We start from the raw sequence: 22,115 nt of genomic DNA on the forward strand, positions 1-22,115 counted from the left end.
AAAGTGCTGGCATTACAGGCGTGAGCCACCGTGCCCAGCCTTTATGCTTATTTTAGTCAGCTCTCCTTGTATATGAAATTTATTGAGATCTTAGTTGTAGAATTGCTTCTGGTTCTTGACAGTATGTCATCCAAAACAAAGTCTTCCTTCTTCAGACACTTCCCAAAATTATCCAACCAAAGCCCACAGCCTATAATAGGTTCTTTCTGACACCTTTTTACTGATATACCCACAGTTCTCTATGGTGTGCATTTTCCCTAGCTGCAATGAACAATAGATTCAACTTAATTATAGGTGTGTTTCCATTGGTCTTTGGCTGTAGGGCATTAATAATACTAATAATGCCCTATAGCCAAAAGTACTTTTACCAGTGCTAGAGATCCACCAGGCTTTCTGCTAAAGGTCACTCTAACATTACTGACACAAGTCAGTTGTTTGTCTTTTAATGCTTTTGCCAGCTGAAATAGTTTATCTCAGAGTTTTCTATGAGTAGCTGAGATTTAACTCTGCTCTAGGTGTTGAGAGCAACAAGCTCATAGTGCCAGTTGTCTTGTGATTAAATGTCAAAAGCCTCAATTAAGGCTTATTATTTTCTCCTTTGTAATAGGTCGGCTCCAAGGCTACACAAGCAGCAAGAAGAAAAGGAAAAACTCTGTTTTATTAAAGCTCCATTTGCCTATCTACCTTGGTGGAGGGTCAAGAAAAGATTTATAACCTATTTGCAGGTTTTTGGCTCCTGTTTGCAGCATAGAAACCTCACAGACAATAGGTAAGCCTGCTGGGTCCTGGCCTACAGGGTCTGTTCAGGAAGAAGAGGGGTCTTCTCTCTAAACCTGTGAGATCTCTTCTAGACTCTTTTATAGATTGTTTTTATATTGTATGTTTGATCATTTTGTCCTCCCCTAACCCCCTTTGGGCACTATCTCAGACTTTAAATCTACTAAATAATTTTGGCAGTATGTGAAAAATGAATTTTATGTCACTAAGCGATTCATGGAAATATTTTTTTAGTAACTACATGTGCAGATTTCTTAACCAATTATGTATATTTGAGTTCCTGAGAATAGAAGTAACTTTTTAATGACCCTCAGGTACACATATTTGTAATAAAATAAACCTTGGTTCCTGACTGTCATCATTGGTCACTACATTTTTTTTTAAAGTTGCAGTTGCTTCCCAACCTCTATTTATCTTTCATTTATTTACTCATCCCTTTATTCTATTTATTTCTAATATAATGAGCACCTATGAAACACACCCAATCTCAGACTAGAGCATCAATAACTTAAGCTACTCAAGCTTTCCTATCAAAGAAATGCTTCTTTATAGCACTCAAATGCACAAGAATCCAAATGCATAGGAAGAATTTCTTAATTGTCATGATTGTGAGGTAAGTTGTTTTTCTGTGTCGTTAGAAGAAAGATCTCTGAGAAGTTGAAGATCACCTTCTGCCCCCTCCCTATTGAAGATTGACTGCAATGATGTGGGTCAAAGAAAGAAATCATTTTAAGAGCAGAAGCCAAGCAGGAGTACAAAGGCTTTGTAAGGAGTAGAGAACAGAGGAGGGAAATAGTCTTGAAAGAAGGGATAGAGTATGCTACTTCTGTTGGCAAAAAAGAGTCAGTATCTAAGGCCATCCCTAGTTACCTGTTGGCCTGTTAGGTACATATATTAGGTGAGGTTTTGACCTTGGGTGAGGACATTGCTTTAAGCACTAAATAGATCAGATTAATCCTGTGAAGAGGAGATAGGAGGTGTTTCTGATAAATACTGCTTTGAAGATTGGCTGCAAGGCCAATACTCATCAGAGCTCCAGTTGACTATGGGAGTTAGACAACAGAGGAAAGTAAACTCATGACATATTTCAATTTCTCTTTACAGGAATTCAGACTCAATGGTGTGGTAGAAGATAAAATAATTTGGGTTATTTCTGTGATAACATGAACAATCTGGAAACTACTCCCATTTGTGAGGGTAAATCTCTATTATGATACATGGAAAATAGGACAGATGCTAATTCAGGTAAGAAAAGGTCTTTATACAAATATTTACCTTCAGACAGAAACGTTAATGAAGATGGAGAAGGAACAGCTACCAAGAAACTAGGGATAGTAGGACACAAAAAACCTGGTAGTGAGTATGAACCAGTCTGGTGCCTTGCCTCCAGAGGAGCAGCAACCTAGCAGAGCTACTGGACAACCAGCCCTGCACTTCCCTAGAGCACAGACCAGTTCACTATGCAGCCACCAAGAGATAAGCACCCAAGGAGAACCTACCAGCCATGGATCCTCAGAAAACAGACCAGCTCAATGCCCAGCCTTCAGGGGACAAGCAGCTGAGTAGGCATACCAGCCACACAAACTTCTGCAGCCAAGGCCACTGAGGTACTTGCAGGCACCACTGACATTAACTATAGCTAAAGAAGCTGCATGGAGACTAAACTACTGCATCCACCCAGAACAAAAACAAATGTACCTTACCCAATTAACATGCTAGGACACATCTGCAGGTGTAAGTCTTTTCCGATGAAAGCTACTCTACAACGTTAGAAAAGGTGATTATTCCATCAGATGCACAGATGCCAGTGCAGGGATACAAGAAACATAAAAAAGCAAGGAAACATGACACCACCAAAGAAACACAATAATTCTCTAGTAACTGACCTCAATAAAAAAATAAAAATGTTTGAATTGCCTGAAAAGGAATTCAAGATAGTGAGCTTAAGGAAACTTGTGAGACATGAAAGAACACAAACAGATCATTCAACAATCCTGAAAAACAATTCATGATCTGAATGAGAAATTCAACAAAGAGAGAGATATCATAAAAAAGAACCAAACAGAAATCTTGTGGCCAAGAAATTCAATGAAGGAAATAAAAAATGCAATTGAGAGCTTCAACAGCAAAATAGGTCAAACAGAAGAATTTTTGAACTTGAAAACAGGCCTTTTGAAATAGTCCAGTCAGAGGTAAAGAAAAAAAAAAAAAAAGGAATGAAGAAGCCTGTGGCACTTTTGGGACACCATAAGTGAACAAATGTTTGCATTTTGGCAACTTAAGAAGAAGAGATGAAGGAAGGCAAAGAAAGCTTATTTAATAAAGTAATAGTTGAAAACTTCCCAAGTCTTGGAGAGATATGGACATCCAGATCCATGAAGTTCAAAGGATCTCACAAAGATTCAACCCAAAGAGGTCCTTTCTGAGGCATATAACCAAACTGTCAAAAGTCAAAGACAAAGAAAAAAATACTGAAAGCAGCATGAGAAAAGCATCAAGACACATATAAGGGAATTGCCATTGGACTATTAGCAGATTTCCCAGCAGCAACCTTGCAGGCCAGGAGAGAAAGGGATGATATCTGTAAAATACTAGAAGAAAAAAAAAGCTGCTAGCCTAGAATACTACACCCAGCAAATCTTTGCTTCAGAAATGAAGGAGAGAGAGTCTTTCCCAGATCAGCAAAAGCTGAGGGAACTCATTACCACTGGACCAGACTTACAAGAAATGCTTAAGTATTTCTATTGGAAAAAAAAGTTTTCATGATAATTGCTACCAGAAGAAAACATGAAGTATAAATCTCACTGCTGGAGGTAAATGCATTATCAAATTCGTAATACTTTATTACTGCAATGGTGATATGTAATGTTTCAAATCTCTAGTATGAAGGTTAAAAGCCAAAACAGCTGGGTGCTGTGGCATGTGCTTGTAGTCCCAGTTATTTAGGAGACTGAAATGGAAGGCTCATTGGAACCCAGGAGTTTGAGTCCAACCTGTGCAATGTAGTGAGACCCCATTTAAAAAATAATAATAATTTTTAAAAATGCAGCTCTGTGGGATGCCAAAAAGTGAAAATTGTAATAATGATTATAGCTATGATAAGTTGTTAAGGAATAAACAATATATAAAGATGTATATTAAAGCAACAAAATTATAAATGTAGGTGCCGAATGAAAGTCTAGAGTATTGGTATGCAATGAAAGTTAACTTGTTATCAGCTTAAAATAGTCTATTATAAGTATGAGAGATTTTTAATGTAACCCCAATACTAACCACAAAGAAAAAATTACAACAGATATACAAATGAGAAAGAGAAAGGAATCAAAGCTTAACACAACAAATACCCTAATCAAGCCACAAAGATAAACATGAGAGAGGAGGAAAGGAACAAAGGATAAACAAAACAACCAGAAAATAATGAACAAAATGGCAGAAGTCCTTACCTATCAATAATAACTTCGAATGTAAATGAAATAAATTCCCAATTAAAATATACATCATGGCTGAATGGATTAAATAAAAAAAAAACAAAAAACAAGATTCAGCAACATGCTGCCTACCAGATACTCACTTCACCTATAAGGCCACACATAGACTGAAGTGAAAGAATAGAAAATGAAATTCTATGAAAATGGAAACCAAAAGAAAGCAGGGGTAGTAATACTTACATCAGACAAAATAGACTTTAAGTAAAAAACTGTAAAAAGAGAAAAGAAGGTTATTATGTAATGATAAAGAAATCAGTTCAGCAAAAGGTTAGGACAGTTGTCAGTATATGAGCACACAACACTGGAGCACCCAATATATAAAGTAAATATATAAAGCAATATATAAAGCAAATATGAGATCTAAAGGGAAAGAAAAATTAAAATAAAATAAAAAAGGACTTTAGCACCCTCTTTCAGCAATGGATGGATCATCCAGATAGAAAATCAACAAAGAATTATCAGATTTAAATTGCATTCTAGACCAAATAGCCCCAGCAGATATTTACAAAACATTCCCCTCAATAACTACAGAACGTACATTTTGCTCAACAGCACATGGAACTTTTTTCCAGGATAGAACATATGTTAGTCCAGAAAACACATCTCAAGCAATTAAAAAAATCAAAATCTTATCAAGTATCTTCTCTTACCACAATGCAATAAAAACTAGAAATGAATACCAAAAGGAACTATGGAACATATACAAATATGTGAAAACTAAAAACAAGTGTTTGCACAATCAGGGCATCAATAAAGAAATTAAAAAGAAAATTTAAAAATTCCTTGAGACAAATAAAAATGGAAACATGACATACCAAAACCTATGGGACACAGCAAAAGCTATTCTAAGAGGGAGTTTATAGCAATAAATGCCTACCTCAAAAAAGTATAAGAATCTTATATAAAAACTTTATGTGGCACCTCAAGGAATGAGAAAAACGAGGGCCAGCTGAACCCCAAACTACTAGAAGAGGAGATCTTTAACAGATCAAGCAGAAATAAGTGAAATAGAGCCTGAAAATAATATAAAAATCAGTAGAACAAAAAGTTGGTTCTTTGAAAGATAAACAAATGTTTTAGCTAGACTAACAAAAAAGACTCAAATATAATCAGAGCTAAAAAAGGAGATACCATAGAAATACAAAGGATCATAAAAGACTTTTATGAGCAATTATATGCCAATAAATTGGAAAACCTAAAATAAATAAATAAATTCCTGGACACATGCAACCTACCAAAATTGAACTACTATGAAGAAATAAAATACCTACACAGGCCAATGATGTGTAACAAGAATGAATCGGTAATAATAAGTCTCCCATCAAAGAAAAGCCCAGGACCTGATGACTTTACTGCTAAGTTCTACCAAACATATAAATAATAATATCACTTCTTTTCAAACTATTCTAAAAAGTTGAAGAGGTGGAAATTCTTCCCAACTCATTCTATGAGGCCAACATTATCAAAACCAGACAAGGATAACTTGATAAAAAGAAAACTACAGGCCAATCTCCTTTATCAACATACATGCAAAAATCTTTAACAAAATATAAGTGAAACAAATTCAACAGCATATTGAAAAGATAATTCACCACAATCAAGTGAGATTCATCCCAGGGATGCAAGGATGGTTTAACGTATGTAAATCAATAAATGTGATACATCACATTAGCAGAATGAATGACAAAAACGACATAATCATTTCAACAAAGAAAAAAACATTTGATAAAATTTAACATCCCTTCATGATAAAAATTCTCAGCAAATGAGATATAGAAGTAATATACCTCAACACCATAAAGGCCATAAATGACAAGCTCATAGATAACATCATACTGAAAAAGTTGAAAGCTATTCCTCTATGATCTGCAACAAGACAAGGATGCCACATTTATCACTTTTGTTGAATATACTACTGGAAGTCCTAGCCAGAGCAATTAGGCAAGAGAAATGAAAGGCATCCAAATAGGAAAGGGGGAAGTCAAATTGTCCTTGTTTGCAGATGACATGATCTTATATGTAGAAAATCCTAAAGATTCCACAAAAAATTGTTAGAATAAATAAGTTCAATAAAGTTGCAGGATACAAACTCAACATGCAAAAATCAGTAGTGTTTCTATATGCCAATAGCAAGCTACCTAAGAAAAGATATCAAGAAAGCAATCCATTGACAATAGCTATACAATAAATACCCAGGAATATAGTTAACCAAGGAGGTGAAAGATCTCTAGTGGAAACTATGAAATACGGATAAAAGAAATTGAAGAGGACATAAATAAATAGAAAGATAATAATTAATTGCAAAAATTAATATTGTCAAAATGTCCATATTATTCAAAGCAATTTACTAATTCAATGCAATCCCTATTCTAAACAGAAATAGAAAAAAAATCCTAAAACTTCTATGGAACCACAAAAGACCCCAAATAGCCAAAGTAATCCTTAGCAAAAATAAAGCTCGATGCATCACACTACCTGACCTTAAAATATACTACAAAGCTATAGTAACTAAATCAACATGGTACTGGTATAAAAATAGACACATAGATAACTGAAATAGAATACAGAACAGAAATAAATCCATGCACTTACAGCCAACTGATTTTCAACAAAAGTGTCATCAACATGCATTAGGAAAGGAGAGGCTTTTCAATAGATGGCACTGGGAGAACTGAATATCCACATGTAGAAGAATAAAATTAGACCCCTATCTCTTACCATATGTAAAAATCAGCTTAAAATTGTTTAAAAACTTTAATGTAAGACCTGAAACTGTAAGCATACTAGAAGAAAACATGGGAGAAACAATTCATGACATTGGTCTTGGCAAGAATTTTTTGAATAAGACCTCAAAAGCATACAACAAAAGCAAATATAGAGAAATGGTACTATATTAAACTAAAATGCTTCTGTACAGCAAAGGAAACAGATTGAAGTTAACTTAAGGAATGGGAGAAAACATGCAAACTATGCATCTGACAAGGGCTTAATGCCTAGAATATACAGAAAACTCAAATAACTCAATAGCAGAAAAATAAATAATTCCATTTAAAAATGGGCAAAATGCCTAAATAGACATTTCTCTAAAGAAGACATACTAACACTTAGCATCACTAATCAGGGAAATGCAAATTAAAACCATAATGACATATCACCTCAGTCCAGTTAGAATGGCTATTATCAAAAAGACAAAAAATAACAAATGTTGGGGTAGATGTGAAGAAAGAGGAAGTCTTATATGCTGTTGTGAATTAGTCCAGCAATGATGGAAAACAGAATGAAGGTTCCTAAAAAAGTTAAAAAATAGAAGTACCATATGATCCAGAATCCCACTATTGAGTATATATCCAAAGGAAATAAAATCAGTTATGTGGAAGAGATATCTGCGTTCCCATGTTTATTGCAGCATTATTCACAATAGCTGCATGGAATCAACCTAAGTGTCCATCAGTGGACGAACGGATAAAGAAAATGTGGTGTGTATACACAATGGAATACTATTCAACCATAAAAAGAAATTTTGTCATTTGTGGCCACATGATTGGGCCCAGAGGACATTATGTTAAGTAAAATAAGCCAGGCATGTAAAGGGGAATACTGTATAATGTCACACAAAAGTGGATTCTATAATTTAAAAAGTTGATTTAACAGCAGTAGAGCTTAGAATAGTGGTTACCAGAGGCTTGGGAGGGTAGTGGGGCAGGGGAGATGGGGATAGACTGGTCAACAGGTACAAAGGTTCAGTTAGATAGGAATAAGTTCTGGTGTTCTATTGCACAGTAGGGTGACCATAGTTAACAATATTATATTGTATATTTCAAAATAGCTAGAAGAGAGGATTTTGAATGTTCTTACCACAAAGGGATGATAAATGTTTGAGGTGAAAAATATGCTAAATACCCCGATTTGATCATCACAAAATATATACATGTATCAAAACATCACACTATACCCTGTAAATATGTACAATTATTATAAGTCAATTAAAAGTAAAATAAAACTTAAAAAAAAAGAAACTTGGTGGCCTAAAGATTTCCATTAGATAGTTGGCTGTTTCTCCCAAGTACAGGGTTAAAAATAGCTGAAAAGAGGTTACAAGGTTCAGGGAAAGTAGCAAAGAGTACACCAGGGAGACTGACAGGTGGACAGAAATCCTCTGACACCAGCTGGCCTCATGTAAGACTAAAACTTATTAAAGCTGTCAAATGAAGGGGAGTACAGGAAAGCTTAGGGCCCTGGATGGTCCTTCTTGAAATGTTTCCCAGAACAGGGGCAAACATCAAAGGCCTTCTTGGAAAAGAATGAAATTGGCAAACTTCATTCAATGCTGTATTGGACATTCCTTCATTCAACAAATATTAAAACCCATTAGATGGTAAGCTTACTTAGCAGACATGGTGAGATCAGCAGTAGGCTTTGTTTTTTGTGGAACACCTGTACAAACAAAAGAATATGAAGTGTGTTTTAATAACTCGAAGATACTTAATCTGGTTGGAAATAGAGACTTGTGGGGAGATACCACGAGCCTGGACACATCAAGTGGACCTAGATACTTGAGGACCTTGAAAACCATTTTAAAGGCTTTAGCTGGGTTGCATCTTAATCAATGTGAAGTCACTGGAAGATTTTTATTTGGGTTTATTAAAAATTTTCTCAAAGTAATACATGCACAAGGTAAAAAATTAAATAGTACAGAAGGACTTAAAATGAAAAACACAGTTTCCCATCCCACCCTTTTTAAATCTAGTCCCATTCCCTAGAGGTAATGCTTTTAAACAATATTTATTTTAGATCGTCTCGTAACTAACTTTCTAACTTTAAATAATATGTTTGAGCAATAATTTCTTGACTTATTGACTTTACAACATCTTTAATAATTCCCCATTACAAAAGATAAGGATTTAACTTACACTGTCGCCACTTTCCTTTGTCCATCTCTCTCCAAATGTCTGATAGTTACATCACTTTTTAATATATCTATTGGTTTGATTTTATAGCTTTGAACAATATACTAATCCTCTAGTTCTTGTTCCATTAACTGAAGATCTTTTCATCCCCGCTTTGAATATATAAGTATCTCTACCTTTGATTCCACCTCTCTTCCTCTAATTCTCAATCTCTTTCTGCTTTCTTTCCCTTTGTCAGCATTAATTACTTTCAACTTCAGTTCTGAATAAAAAATGAAGCCTTTCACACTTTGTTAATAGGCTGATCTGAACACTGAATACGAATAAATGAGATCCACATTATTTTGGCTATTTAAATACTTCTTACTGGGAGCCTAGGATAAGCTAGGATATTTTCTTCCCTACGCACCCAATATCATCATGCCTGTGCCATAGAAAAGGAAATGTACCTATCAAGCCTCTTCTTATTCTTCATGAATAACTCAAAATCATGCCTCATTTTATTTTGCTCTATAATTGGACCTGAATTTTTTGACATATTGTTGATTTGTCTTCCTTTTTTCTTGACTAAATAATCTTCTCAAGCATCCCAGCTCTTCAATGATACCATCTATGGCACTGAATGCACATTCTTCCCAGAAAGCCCAAGACAGTGTGCTCTCATCTGAAATTAGTCTGCTGGATAGCTGTCATTCTAGGGTGAGACATCCTTTTGGATAACCGTCACTCTAGAATGAGACATCCTAAGTAAGGTCCACTGTTTTATGGATCCCATTTCTTCTTCTTTCCTGGTTTTCATCCTCATTTTGCTGGAGAACTTCCTCAAGATACTTCCTCAGTAAGGGTGCAAAGGAGGGAGACTTTCTGAAAATTTGCCTGTCAGAAAATGTCTTCACTTTGATATTCTTCTTGACAGTTTGCCTTACTATGACATTCTAGGTACAAAAATTTTCCATAAGCTCTGTGAAGATGTTGATCCATTGACTTCTGGCATTCAGTGTTGCTGATGACAAATCTGTTAGCAGTCTATTTCTCATCCATTTTTGTGTTGAGCTAATCGTGATGACCTCACTTGTTTTCTCCCTGGCCACTTTAATATCTTCCTTCTATCCTTAATATTCCAAAATTTTACAATATTGTGTCTAGATGTAGATTGTATTGGGCCCTCTCAATCTGGAGACTTAGCTTGCTCTGTTCTTCAATTCTTTTTCTTTTTATTTCTTCACCTACACTGTCTCTGTTCTCTCTTCCAGGAACTCCTAACATTACATATTGATTGTCTATGTCTTTTTTCTTTCTTTATATTTTTCTCTCTATTTCTTTTTGCTCTTTATATGGAGAGATTCCCTCAACTTTATTTTCCAGACTGTATACCAAATACTTTTAGCAGTCTTATTTTATTTTCAAAGAGATCTTCCTATTCTCAGTCTTCTCTTTCTTTTCTTGCTTTTTAAGAGACAGGGTCTCACTCTGTCCCCCAGGCTGGAGTGGAGTGGCACCATCATGGCTCACTGAAACCTTGAACTCCTGGGCTCAAGTGATCTTCCCACCTCAGCCTCCCAAGTAGCTAGGACCACAGGCACATGCCACCATGCTTGGCTAATTTTTAAAAATTATTTTGTAGAGACGGGATGTTGCCATCTTGCCTAGGCTGGTCTCAAACTCCTGAGTTTTCCGTTTCTTTGTAGTATCCTGTTTTTCATCTTAAATACGCCTCAAATCTCTCTGGAGATGGAATTAAAATTAAGTTATTCTTTCCACATTGTCTTTGTTTCCCTCAGAGTTTGTCATATTTTCAAGGCCCCTAATTCTACCTGGTGACTTTTCTTATTCCTCTTCCCTCCCATCACCCATGTCTGGGAATTTCTAACTCACCATTCCCATTTAAGAATCAACATAACTGTTAACTTGTATAACAGTTGGCATGGGTTTCCTCTGCTGTTGTACAGTTAGGTCTGTTTCTTCAGCAAACCTCTTCTATACCTGAAGGCAACAGGCACTTGAGTAGGAGGTCTCAGCTGTCAGTAGAGAATGAGCTGACTGGCTGGGGGTAGGGGCACTTATTTCCACTAGAAGAGAAATTTTTTTCTGGAGCACCAACTCTTATCTCTCTGCAGGCAGCCTGTTCAATTCCTTTATACAAACAACAGCAATAATAACAAGAAATTTTTAACTGGTATCAATAGTGGAGACTGCCTGTGTTCTGTGCATAAGAGTTGGGGGAGAGTAGGAGAGGGCTCAGTCTTACAACTGGAGTAATTCTTCAGTAGACAAGCTTTTCAGGTGCACAAGTCTCTTTGGGGTTATGTTGTTCAGATCAGCTTACATTTTATCTGAAAGGTTCTTCACTCTTTCATTATCATGCTTCATCCACTTTCTCTCTTCCAGAAATATGCTGAGATCTTTTCCACTTATAACCAAATCCCTTCAGTTTTCTTTGCTGAGATGTGTCAATTCCTTTTTGCATTTCTTGACTTCAATTTCAGTGGGGCCTGGGGAGGGAGGGAAGGTAAACTTATGTTTAGTCCATTATCTCAAATTAGAAATTCCAGTGGAGGCTTTTAGACACGGAAGTAACATGGATAACTTTATATTTTAAATATAGCCCCGGGATGTACTGCTAAAAATATATTAAAGAGTGCAAGAATGGATACACATATTCTCAAAGATGGAGGATCTAATTTCCTCTCTGAGAACATGCAGTGTTTGGGATCTCTGGGAGTCAGGCACTTCACTGAAATAGTCCATCATTCAAAATCCAACAAACTAGAGAACGCTTTCATGGTACCCTAGAAAGAATAACTGAAATTTGAATAACCCAGAACCTAAAAGATCTGGCTGATGCTAAAGGGCTCACTCCAGCACTGTCTATTGGGAAGCACTTCAGGAGCCTACCTTAAATTCTTTGAATTGTCATTTGGGATAAACAAAATGACTTTTTGTTCTGATAAAAGTAGATGATAGGTAAGTATATGCAGCCAAAGCTCTGGCAAGTAAGGACATAATGATCCTTTGGTTTGCTGGTTGGCTTCTTTATTTACACATTGATTGGGTCATTCAAAGCACTGTAGTTATGAATGCCCATTCTGTAATCAGAATGCCTGAATTCAAATCCCAGATCAACCACTTATTAGCAATATAGCCTTAGATAATTTACCTTATCTTCCTTAAACTCAGTTCTCTTTTTCATAAAATAAAATGGGAGTGATAATAGTTGCCATTTTATGAGATTATTGTGAAGATTAAATGAAACAATCTATAGAAAGGAATCACTACAATAACTGGTACACACCCAATAATTGATAAAAATTATTTTAAATGTTGAACAAATATCCAATGTCTCATGTTTAAAGCACCTAGGCAATGGATATTCATGCAATCAGGAGAAATAATCCTAGGACCAACAAATAACATGACAAAGAAATCTACTGGGAGGCCGAGGTGGGTGGATCACCTAGGTCAGGAGTTCAAGACCAGCCTGGCCAACATGGCGAAACCCATCTCTACTAAAAATACAAAAAATTAGCTGAGTGTGGCAGTGGGCACCTGTAAGCCCAGCCACTTGGGATGCTGAGGCAGAGTATTGCTTGAACCTGGGAGGTAGAGGTTGCAATGAGCCGAGACGGTGCCATTGCACTCCAGCCTGGGTGACAAGAGTGATACTCTATCTAAAATAAAAAAAAAAAAAATCCAAAGAAAAAACTCTATAGGTCAAATCTTACAGTCTACATATCTACCCAATTACCAATTAAAAAAATAAAATGATATATTAAAATAACTAAAATAAAAAGTGAGCTATAGAAAAACTGGTTGGATGTATACGACATCAACCAAAAGGACCCAACTTTAGTTAAAACTATAAAGAAATAGGGGATTCTGAATAAAATTAAAAGGAAATAAGTTTGGGTCAACTCTATCCAATTATCTTGTTTCAGAGTAAAGTCCTTTATATGTGTGGACTTTGTCTGCCAAACTGGTGAGTAACTCTTGACAGGGACTGTGTCTTGAATCTGTGTTACAGAAATATAAACACTGTCATGAAACCAGATACCGTCTGTTTGCTAAGGACAAATGTCATTATGGAACTGATCTGGTTTCTTCAAGACATCTACTCTTGATTTAATCAAAGAAGGAATTGGATCTGTAAGACAGAACTGGGTAAGGAGATCCAAGGAAGAGCTCCAAATTCACAATGGGGTTCTTATAAATAGCTTTACAAATCTAAGTAAAAAAAAAAACTAAATTTTTTAGCTATTTAAAAAAAACCCATTGTGAATTTAGAGTTCTTCCTTTAGATTCATAAGGCAACATAGCAGAATCCTTTCAGAAGTTGCTGTATAAAGTGCAAGATGGGCTAGGATTAACTACAACTGCCTCTGTAAATATCATCTAAAAGTAAAGTCTAGCTCATAAAGAGTATTGAGTCAATTAGATAATAATAATAATGGCAGCAGACATTTTCTCAACACCTACTACCTGCCAGGGACTGTTCTCATTGCTTTTTAAAGGTGTTATAAAATGTAATCCTCACAATAATCCTATGAGATAGATCCTATTTTATAGATGAGAAAACTAAATCACAGAGAAGTTAAGGAAATTGCCAGGGTTATACAACTCGTAGGTGAAAGAACCAGGATTTGAACACAGGGAAGCTACTTGTAGAAAGAGTTATCCTAACCTCTAAATTCTGGAGACAGGATGGAAAGTAGTAAGCTCATTATCCTGTGGACCAGCATAAAATAGAAAAACCCCTTAGATGACATGCTCTGCAGACCTCACAAGCCTCTTCAGAATTTATCAGTCTGAACCTCCACGACAACCCTGTGAACTGGGAATTTTTGTCCCCATTTTACACACAGGAAATGAGAGTACCAAGTTGAAATAACTTTCCCAAGAGCTAACGCTACCTAGTTCTGGGCTCTTCCCACTATACCAGAATGCTTGTCTAACACTTTGAAAACTGCTCAAGTCACAAAATATATGAGTCCATCCAGGAGCTGTCTGGGTCTCATGGTAAATTTGTGTTCCAGTTGGGTTTTATGGTCAAGTTTTTGGAACAACTGATCAAAAACAAAAGCCCAAAGGGAGTCATCAGGATGCCAACATGAGAACTATCCACTCTGGGCTATGGCCTATGATGGTGAATCCAGGGCTGATAAAGAAGCGGGTGCCAAAGCTCTCGGAACTGGGCCAGTGCAGGGTCAGGAGGGAATGTGATAGCTGAGAGCAGAGGAACAAGATGCAGAAAAAGAAGCTCTTGCACCTGAGAAATTCTGATTCCACTTTTGGCTGTGTTCTGAACCCACTTCCTAGAGACAGAAGTCGGTAATAAGGTATAGGGCAATGAACTAAGAGGACAAGGCCAGACCTTGCGAGGCAGAGGTAGAGGAGTGAATCCCCACCTCTGCCTACCTCCCCAAACCTCTCTACCTGCCACCTCGATGGGCACTCCTTACATCTGTGTGAGGAGGTACAATTTCATAATATTTTCCTTCCATTCAGGTAGATAGGCCAGGCTGGTAGCCACTTCCTTCTGGATGGGCCAGGCCCAGGCCTCAAAGAATGGAGCCAGGTTCTTCTGCACTTGGTGGGAGAACATCTTGACCCACAGATTCATTTTGTCAACATTGTCTGTGGGCAAGTTGGTCTGGTTCCTGTACTCAGTGAAGAGACGGATGAATGGCTCCCAACCAAAGGCTTCCTGGAGCTGGAAAGAGAAAGAAAAATACAGATGTGATTTTGAAATAAGAGGGTCCAACAACAGCCACTATAGTAAGTGAACTTAGTGTATGTAACTCCTTACCCATTAGCTTCACATCTATCACTGACCTGCTCTCCTCCATTTTGCCTCCTGGCCTCATGCCCTGCTCTCCCACATTCTAATCTTAGGAAGGGCCTTGGGACCAGCACGGTGCTCAACACCAAGTGGACACTCAGTCGGTGAGGGCCATGGTAATAACTGCAATGCTTAATATCAATATTTTCTATGGTATCATTATCCATATATCCCACTAGATCATGCAAATAGAGATAGGATATTACACAAGGATTTAAAATTGGCAGAACTGGAAAAATCCTCTTCTCTCTCAAGAGTTGAAAAGTGAAACCTCAACAATAGGGAAACTTCCACCTCATCCCGGCACAAAGAAATCCTCATTAATCATAGATCTTTGTCAATGTGCAAGGCTATTAAAATGGCTTTTGGGGAAAAAAAGTGAGTTGGATAGAAGTAGAAGACTGCAGATTGTCTGGGTAACTAGAATTAAGAATAAGTTGTAATTTTTGAAAAAGGCAGCCATCCTGAGGCTGTTGAGTTACAGAGCTTGAATTATGAAGCACTTGAGCAGTTCCCTAGACCAACTTCACGTTTATTTCACCAATGAGAAACTTGGTGTTCCTGGGGCAAAGCAGCCATAACAAGGTTAAAGTGGAGCCTCCTTGGCTTTCCCATAATTCTCACAGCAGTGGGAATGAATAAGAGAGCCTCCAGCAGGTGGAAGAACCAGAATAGAGCATGCTTGGCCTGAGACAGTTCTGAAATTCAAGGTGATGAAACGCTCCAGTTTCATGCCAGGAACTGATCCAGGCATTGCAGGGAGGGAACTGGGCATTAAACAACTGGTCAAAGGCAAGGCCACCTCCTTGTCCAGGTCAGTGAGGACTCTTGGATTGCCTACGTAACGGGGACTCTGAGGCACGGCCAAGGCATAATGAGAAGATGGTACATTCATCTAAAGAAAAAAAAATAAGTCATATCCTATAGATTATGTGTATGGTGTCGGGGGTACTGGTTTTAGATAGCTATTAAGTAGGAGAGTTCAGCTTCAGTCTCAGGCATGTCTGGCTTTAAAGCCAGAGACAGTGAGTATATGTATAGTAGTTTATTTGCCTCTACCATTTTTAACCTTTCTCAGTGCTTTCTATTTACTATCATGTATCTCTATGGGATGGAAGGTGAGGCTCAGGCAATGAAATCCACTTGTGGGTCATGCAAGGCGATGCACTAAGAGACATCATCAATACGACTGTCACAGTTGGACTTTGTCAGGGCCTCCCATATCCCGGTGTGGGAGACAGGGGCCATGGGTGGTCTTCTGGACCACTAGAACATTATCCGATAGTTGCCCTGATGGTCCCCGCAGTAGGGGTCCCCCATCACCCGCCATTCTTGCCCAGTACCTGTAAATACGTTTCCAGTGCGGTCCATGCATTCCAGTTTTTCACATTGGGACCCTTGCTCAGGTAGATTCTGACTCTTTTCTCCCGAACTGGGGGCCACAGAGCAATATTGGCACGGCTTCGAGGAATGCCCAAGACCGTCTCATGCACATACACACACCACAGGTTGCAGGTGGCCTCGGTGGTGTGTGGTGGGAACTCCCACTCCTGCCGCTGCTGGTTGCGGCCCAGCTCATGGACGGGGCCCCACAGCCCTTTGGTTCTGATGAGCTTCTCGTTGATGAGCTCCTGCACTGACTCCAGATGGCACATGATGGGGTACCCTGCATGCATCCAGCCTGGAAAATGCAGAAGGAGGGAAGAGAGAGTTAGGGTCCTCCCCATTTAACTCGTAATATTCGTCTATGTTTTGTGTCTGTTCCAAAACACTCAGTAACCCCAGCCAAATTCCAGCACACCATAATGCTCAGAAAAGCAACCCAAACCAAGACCCTGCTAGGTGTTCCTTCTCCTCTTCTTATTCTGTAAGAATTCCTTCATGTTCACTCTGACCCAAAATAGTGTGACTATGGAAGGAGACGCAGCTTATATATAAGGAGCCATTCATGTTACCATTCAATTTTTCTATTTTGATGAGGATGCCTTATCCATGTGAATCTGTGTCACTATAACCTTTTCTCAAAATTCAGAGCTCTTTAGGGGTAGCTCCTCTCTGATTGTTCAGATATGGAGTTGCCACATCAACACAAGTTTACAGTGAACATCTGCATAACAGAAGAAAATGAGGGTCCAGAGAAAGTCCCATGGTTCTTTAATGTCTGTATATTTCCCTCATTTTTCATCTTCCTTGACCACAGGCAAAGATCACTTTATTCAGTGTGTTCTTAAAGTTGTAAAATTCCCTGTTCCAACCCAACAACTCTGACCTAGGTCAAGGCCCTCTGCCACTTTTACCGGCCTGAAGTCCCTGATGAATGCCTGTGAAAGCTCAGGTGACATTTCTTGATGTCCTTGACATGCTGACCTAAACTGTTTTATATATATATATGTTTTATATATATTTCCTTCCCATTTAAATAGCAAGGATACATCTATATGTCTTGCTAGCAAAATATGTTTCCCCTACTGGCTGCCCTCTGCATGGCTGATGAAGGACAGGAAGGCGCTCAGAGGCAGCATGCACAGAGGGTTTGCTTGGAGCACCCACCCACTGAGATCTGCACGTCGGCAACAATCCTCTGAGGCAGACGCAAAGGGAAGGGCTCAGCTCCCAGTCGCGCCACAGCCTGCATCACCTCGTCCCAGAGGCGGAGCAGCGGCTCAGGGTTCTCCAGAGTACGAAGATTTGCAGTCGGCACGGTCAGAATGATGTTGTCCGTGGCCAGCTCTCCCCAGGGCCCTGGATTCTCCTGGATACGCCTCTTCCACTCCTCCAGGGTGGTCTCCCCTAGGAAGAGAGACCATGGAGCTTGAAATCCTTTCCCAAATCCCTTAAATTACAACATACAACTTGGACTCCAGGAAGAGAACACCAAAATCATGAACTGCCATATCCCTCCTCTTTTTTAAAAAATGTAAAGTTCCGGGATACATGTGCAGGACATGCAGGTTTGTTCCATAGGTAAACGTGTGATGGTGGTTTGCTGCATCCATCAACCCATCACCTAGGTATTAAGCCCAGTATGCATTAGCTATTTATCCTGATGGTCTCCCTCCATCCAACCCCGCTACCCACCCCACTGACAGGCCCCAGTGTGTGTTGTTCCCCTCCCTGTGTCCATGTGTTCTCATTCTTCAGCCCCACTTATAAGTGAGAACACGTGGTGTTTGGTTTTCTGTTCCTACGTTAGTTTGCTAAGGCCATATCCCTTTTCTCTATCCTTCTATGAAGTCTCCAAGGATGTGGTTTGGTCTTTATCTGTACAACCCCAAAGCTGAATCTAAGGAAGCTGACCCTCCCTCTGCTAGCCCGTGTCTCTCTCCTTCTGCACCAAACAGGCTCTAGTCACCTCCTGGAATCCCATGCTCTCTGGAATCCTCATCTCAGTTCTTCCCCTTCCCTCAGGGGCACCCAGGGCTTCCACTCACCCAGCTTGTAGTATGGAGCATGCACAGCCCCCTTCACGGTGACGGGCACAGAACCCAGTTTGCTGTTCTGAGGCACAATTATATAGAGGAGTCCACCCCAGAGGCATGTGATCGATTTTGTGGGTTTGTCCAAGCAGCACCGGTTAATTACGAGTGGGCCTCGGAAAAGCTTGCTGGCCCTGGTCAGGTCATCTGTGTGGCAGCCAATCTGTATCTGGAGCAGAGAGATCCCCCCCACGGAGTCACCGTGGGGCATGAGTGGGTGGAAGGAGAGAGCCCAGCAAGGGACTCAGGTTGGGCCATTCAGCCATGAAGCCAAGCGAGCCCAGCCTTCCCACCACAGATGAACCATGTGTGATACCCCAAGAAACTGTAGCATTCCTTGGGGCATATGGACTGAAGTATATATAAATATTTTCCCAAGGCATTCAAACAGCTCCATAATGGGTCACGTTAGATAGACATTAATGTGAGGAGTGCCAGGTGTAACCTATAAGGCCAATTCTGAGGAGGGCTGACTCCCATGCCCAGTCCCCTGGTGTTGCTAACAAATAGAACACTTGATCGCCTATCTCATGGTGGTGATTCTGGCATTTGGAATGAGGCAGAGGGAACCCTGCCTTTTGCTGATCACAGAGAGGGCCCAGTGGGAGGTGGTGTGATCTGGCTAAGATAGTGGAGGGTTGATTCAGTTTCTCCCCTTTCTCCAAGCCCTCTTCCTGGGCAGGTACTTGGTAGAGTCCTAGGATTCTTTTCCCTGGGTTTATGCTAATCAAGTTCCAGGATAGGTACAGGCACAGAATAGATGCTAACCATCACAATGACCCCCAAGGGGGACAGGGAAGGACAGCAAACTAACTTTGCAAATGGGTTCTATGTGAAAGTGACAGAGGGAAGGTGAACTGGGCAATCGAGGAATGGTCTTGGATGTCATGGGGAAGAAGCTGAAGTCAGAAAGACCTTGTGCTACCATGGGAATGGATACGGAGATGAACAGTGAACTCAGATTTACTGAATGCCTACTCTGTGCTAGGTTACCTTCCATTTGATACCTCTTATTCCCTACTCTAGGACGTAAGTCAAAAGCACAAAACTTAAGAGCCAGAAATTAGTTAGGTTTGAGTCCTGGGCACTTATTTGTATTATCTCTATACATTTCAATCAATCAATCAATCAGCTTTTCTGCACCATAGTTACTTCATCCTTAAAACAAGGGTAAAATCACCTGCTCTGTATTACCAACAGGGCTTTGTGAGAATCAAATAAGATACTGACTGTGCTAGAAAGAGCCTTTGGCTTCCATGTTACATGGTGAGGTGGGGCGTGGCCTTACCTTCAGGTCGGCAGAGGCGGCAGCTTCAGGCAGTGAGACTTCTATAATTTGCCTTCCAGGTATGTAGAGCCCAGTACTCATCCAACAATATCTGGTGCCTGCCAAAAGCAGGAGGGGTAGGCAGACTTTATCCCTCCTCCATGATGCCATCTCCACCCAGCATCACCAGAGACCCTTCGTAAGCACGTATCTTCCCCTACATGCTGCCCTGACTCAACTCTTCCAAACAGTACTTAAAATCCCAACCCTTATCTTCTTCAAAGTTCATGGTAAAAAATGGAGAACACCCTCTGGACATGATTGGGTCCTTGAAATGGACTGCTGACATCAGCCTGTCCCCATTCCCCCGTTCCCATAATACTGAGCTCCCAACCCTTGTTCCTTACCTGGATTGGTGCAGTTGACCTCGACGGTGATAGGAGATTCTGAGGGGCGCAGATAGGGGCTGCTGTACATATCTTCAATTTCTGGGACTAACAGAGAGAGGTCACTTCCAGAGTGGGCCAGCCCTGTGGCCAGAGAAAGCATAGCACCTCTGCAGCAGTCATTGATAACAGGGTTCTCTCGGGTTGCTACTGGGAGCCGGTATCGACTTAGCAGCTTCCTCAGGAGTCGATGCACAGACATGTAGGCAGGGATCTCTTCTGCGGGAATCTGCAGGAAAGCTGCACCATCTGGTCCCAGCTTTGCCAACCAGCCCTTTTCCACATTTCCTCTCTTCCTGCCCATTATAACCTGGAACTCGGCCAAGGTGGAGCGGAAGTGATAGGTCCTTATCCCTGCTTTAGGAGTACGAAAGGGCCCTGGATTGAGGCTTTGGCTTGTAATGCTGATGCCAAAGGGGTTGAGGAGGAGGTTTCCTGGGAATCGAGCCAAAGGGGACACTCCGGGGTTCTTGAAGGCCCACCACCAGGCTTGGGCTCCAACAAATAGCCCGCCACCCTCTGCTACAAACTCCTGCAGTTCCTTGACCCCTACTTCACTAACGGGTTCAAAGCAATAGACACTTGCATCACTGGTCAGATTGGGCTCAATGCTGGTGTCTATGCCCCCCACTGCGAGGAGGCCACTCAGGGTTCTCAGCTCTGTCTGCACCACGATCTTGCCTCTGCGGCCCCCATCCAGCCAGCGGACAGCATTGAGCAGAAAGGGGCCCAGTTTACCAACAGTGAATAATACCTTATGGCCAGTCACAACCACCCGGCCCCGGCCATAGCGGGCAGCCGCTATAACACAGCCATGGTAAGAATCTAACCCTAGAGGAAAGGCTAAAGCCCCATGCACTAGCAGCTGGGATGGAAAACAATCCGAGTTGCTGATGTCCAGCTCTGAAATCCCATGCAGAAGCTCCTCTCTGTCCTCGGAGAGGTCATCTTCACAACTGCAAAAGACACATGCATTCTTTATTAAAGGTACAGTTCTGTATAAAGCTGTTAGAACAGTGGATGGCATACAGTGAGCGCTATAGATGTGTTAGCTTTGCTAGTATTGTTATTTTTAGTTCTTAGGGGAAAGTTGGGAGAACAAAATGGACACATCTGACCTCACTGGGTATGGAGACTTGTTGGAGGGGTGGCAGAGGGACTCAGCATTAATTCTGCTCTGCTCATTCTTAGAGCACAAATTCTCCCATGGAAATTGCAAAGGGAGACCTGCTGTGTTTATCCAGTACCATGTCTTAAATACTCCAGATTTAAGTTCATGGTTATTTCAACCCTCTAAACAATACATATAAAAAAAAATGGGAAATCATGGTTTTTTTTTCTTATAAGGAGTCTTATTTATAAATTGCAGGAAATTGCAGCTAATTTCCTACAAATAAAGTCTATGGAAGGCCAAGTCAGTAGTGCTAGTAAAGAATCATTATTATCTCAAGAGGTGGGGTAGGGGAACTGACTGGCCTCAACTCTAGTGAGACCTTCTGGTTACCTGAGCCCAAGAGGACTTTACTGTCTGCATCTAGAACTCCACTTTTTCACTGCCTACCCAACAGGAGTGATGCACATCCATGCTATAAAATTTTGCTCAGCACCATCTGTTTATTGTCTGTGGGTAATCCAGCCCTAGAAGCCCTCAAGATGCCCATAAATCCAAAATGAGATGGAACACTGGATAAGGTGGAGTTAAGGAGTAGAGTGGTCTCTCTGAGCTTGAGATTCCAGAGTTGGTTCTGTCACTTTTGTTAGGTAAAGCTATGGCCATTGTATAGTAGGATGCTAGGATGCAGCTGTAGATAACACCAAAAAATCGGGGTCAGGTAGACAACAGATCTGCAGTATTCATGCTGTACTCTCTATGGCTGGCAGAGCTCTACTGATGGGAAAGCTATCGTCCTCTTAGCAA

At 40.1% G+C, this 22,115-nt stretch overlaps 1 protein-coding gene and 1 long non-coding RNA gene across 9 annotated transcripts in view; one reads left to right on the forward strand and one right to left on the reverse strand.

Annotated features, from left to right (window-relative positions):
* Window positions 1-458: 458 nt before the first annotated feature.
* Window positions 459-7,645, forward strand: LOC129040151 (uncharacterized). The gene is made up of 2 exons (XR_008503558.2): window positions 459-769; window positions 1,882-7,645. It is a non-coding gene; the product is annotated as an uncharacterized LOC129040151 (long non-coding RNA).
* Window positions 7,646-8,887: 1,242 nt separating this feature from the next.
* The window catches only part of TCAF1 (TRPM8 channel associated factor 1), a 51,139-nt gene continuing 37,911 nt past the window's right edge, over window positions 8,888-22,115 (reverse strand). For 6 of the 8 annotated variants that reach the window (XM_054494146.2, XM_054494150.2, XM_063667929.1 and 3 more), the window contains exons 3-9: window positions 20,159-21,153; window positions 19,773-19,870; window positions 18,440-18,653; window positions 17,559-17,798; window positions 16,352-16,689; window positions 14,629-14,879; window positions 8,888-11,664 (exon numbers count right to left, since the gene is read on the reverse strand). In XM_054494146.2, the coding sequence (XP_054350121.1) occupies window positions 11,655-11,664; window positions 14,629-14,879; window positions 16,352-16,689; window positions 17,559-17,798; window positions 18,440-18,653; window positions 19,773-19,870; window positions 20,159-21,153 (2,146 nt within the window). In that variant the 3' untranslated portion in view covers window positions 8,888-11,654. Of the gene's footprint in view, window positions 11,665-14,602; window positions 14,880-16,351; window positions 16,690-17,558; window positions 17,799-18,439; window positions 18,654-19,772; window positions 19,871-20,158; window positions 21,154-22,115 lie in introns of all 8 variants that reach the window. The other 2 variants (XM_054494151.2, XM_063667931.1) reach the window with 1 other exon arrangement.

Source organism: Pongo pygmaeus, chromosome 6 (assembly GCF_028885625.2).
Source record: "Pongo pygmaeus isolate AG05252 chromosome 6, NHGRI_mPonPyg2-v2.0_pri, whole genome shotgun sequence".
NCBI classification, from domain to species: domain Eukaryota; kingdom Metazoa; phylum Chordata; class Mammalia; order Primates; family Hominidae; genus Pongo; species Pongo pygmaeus.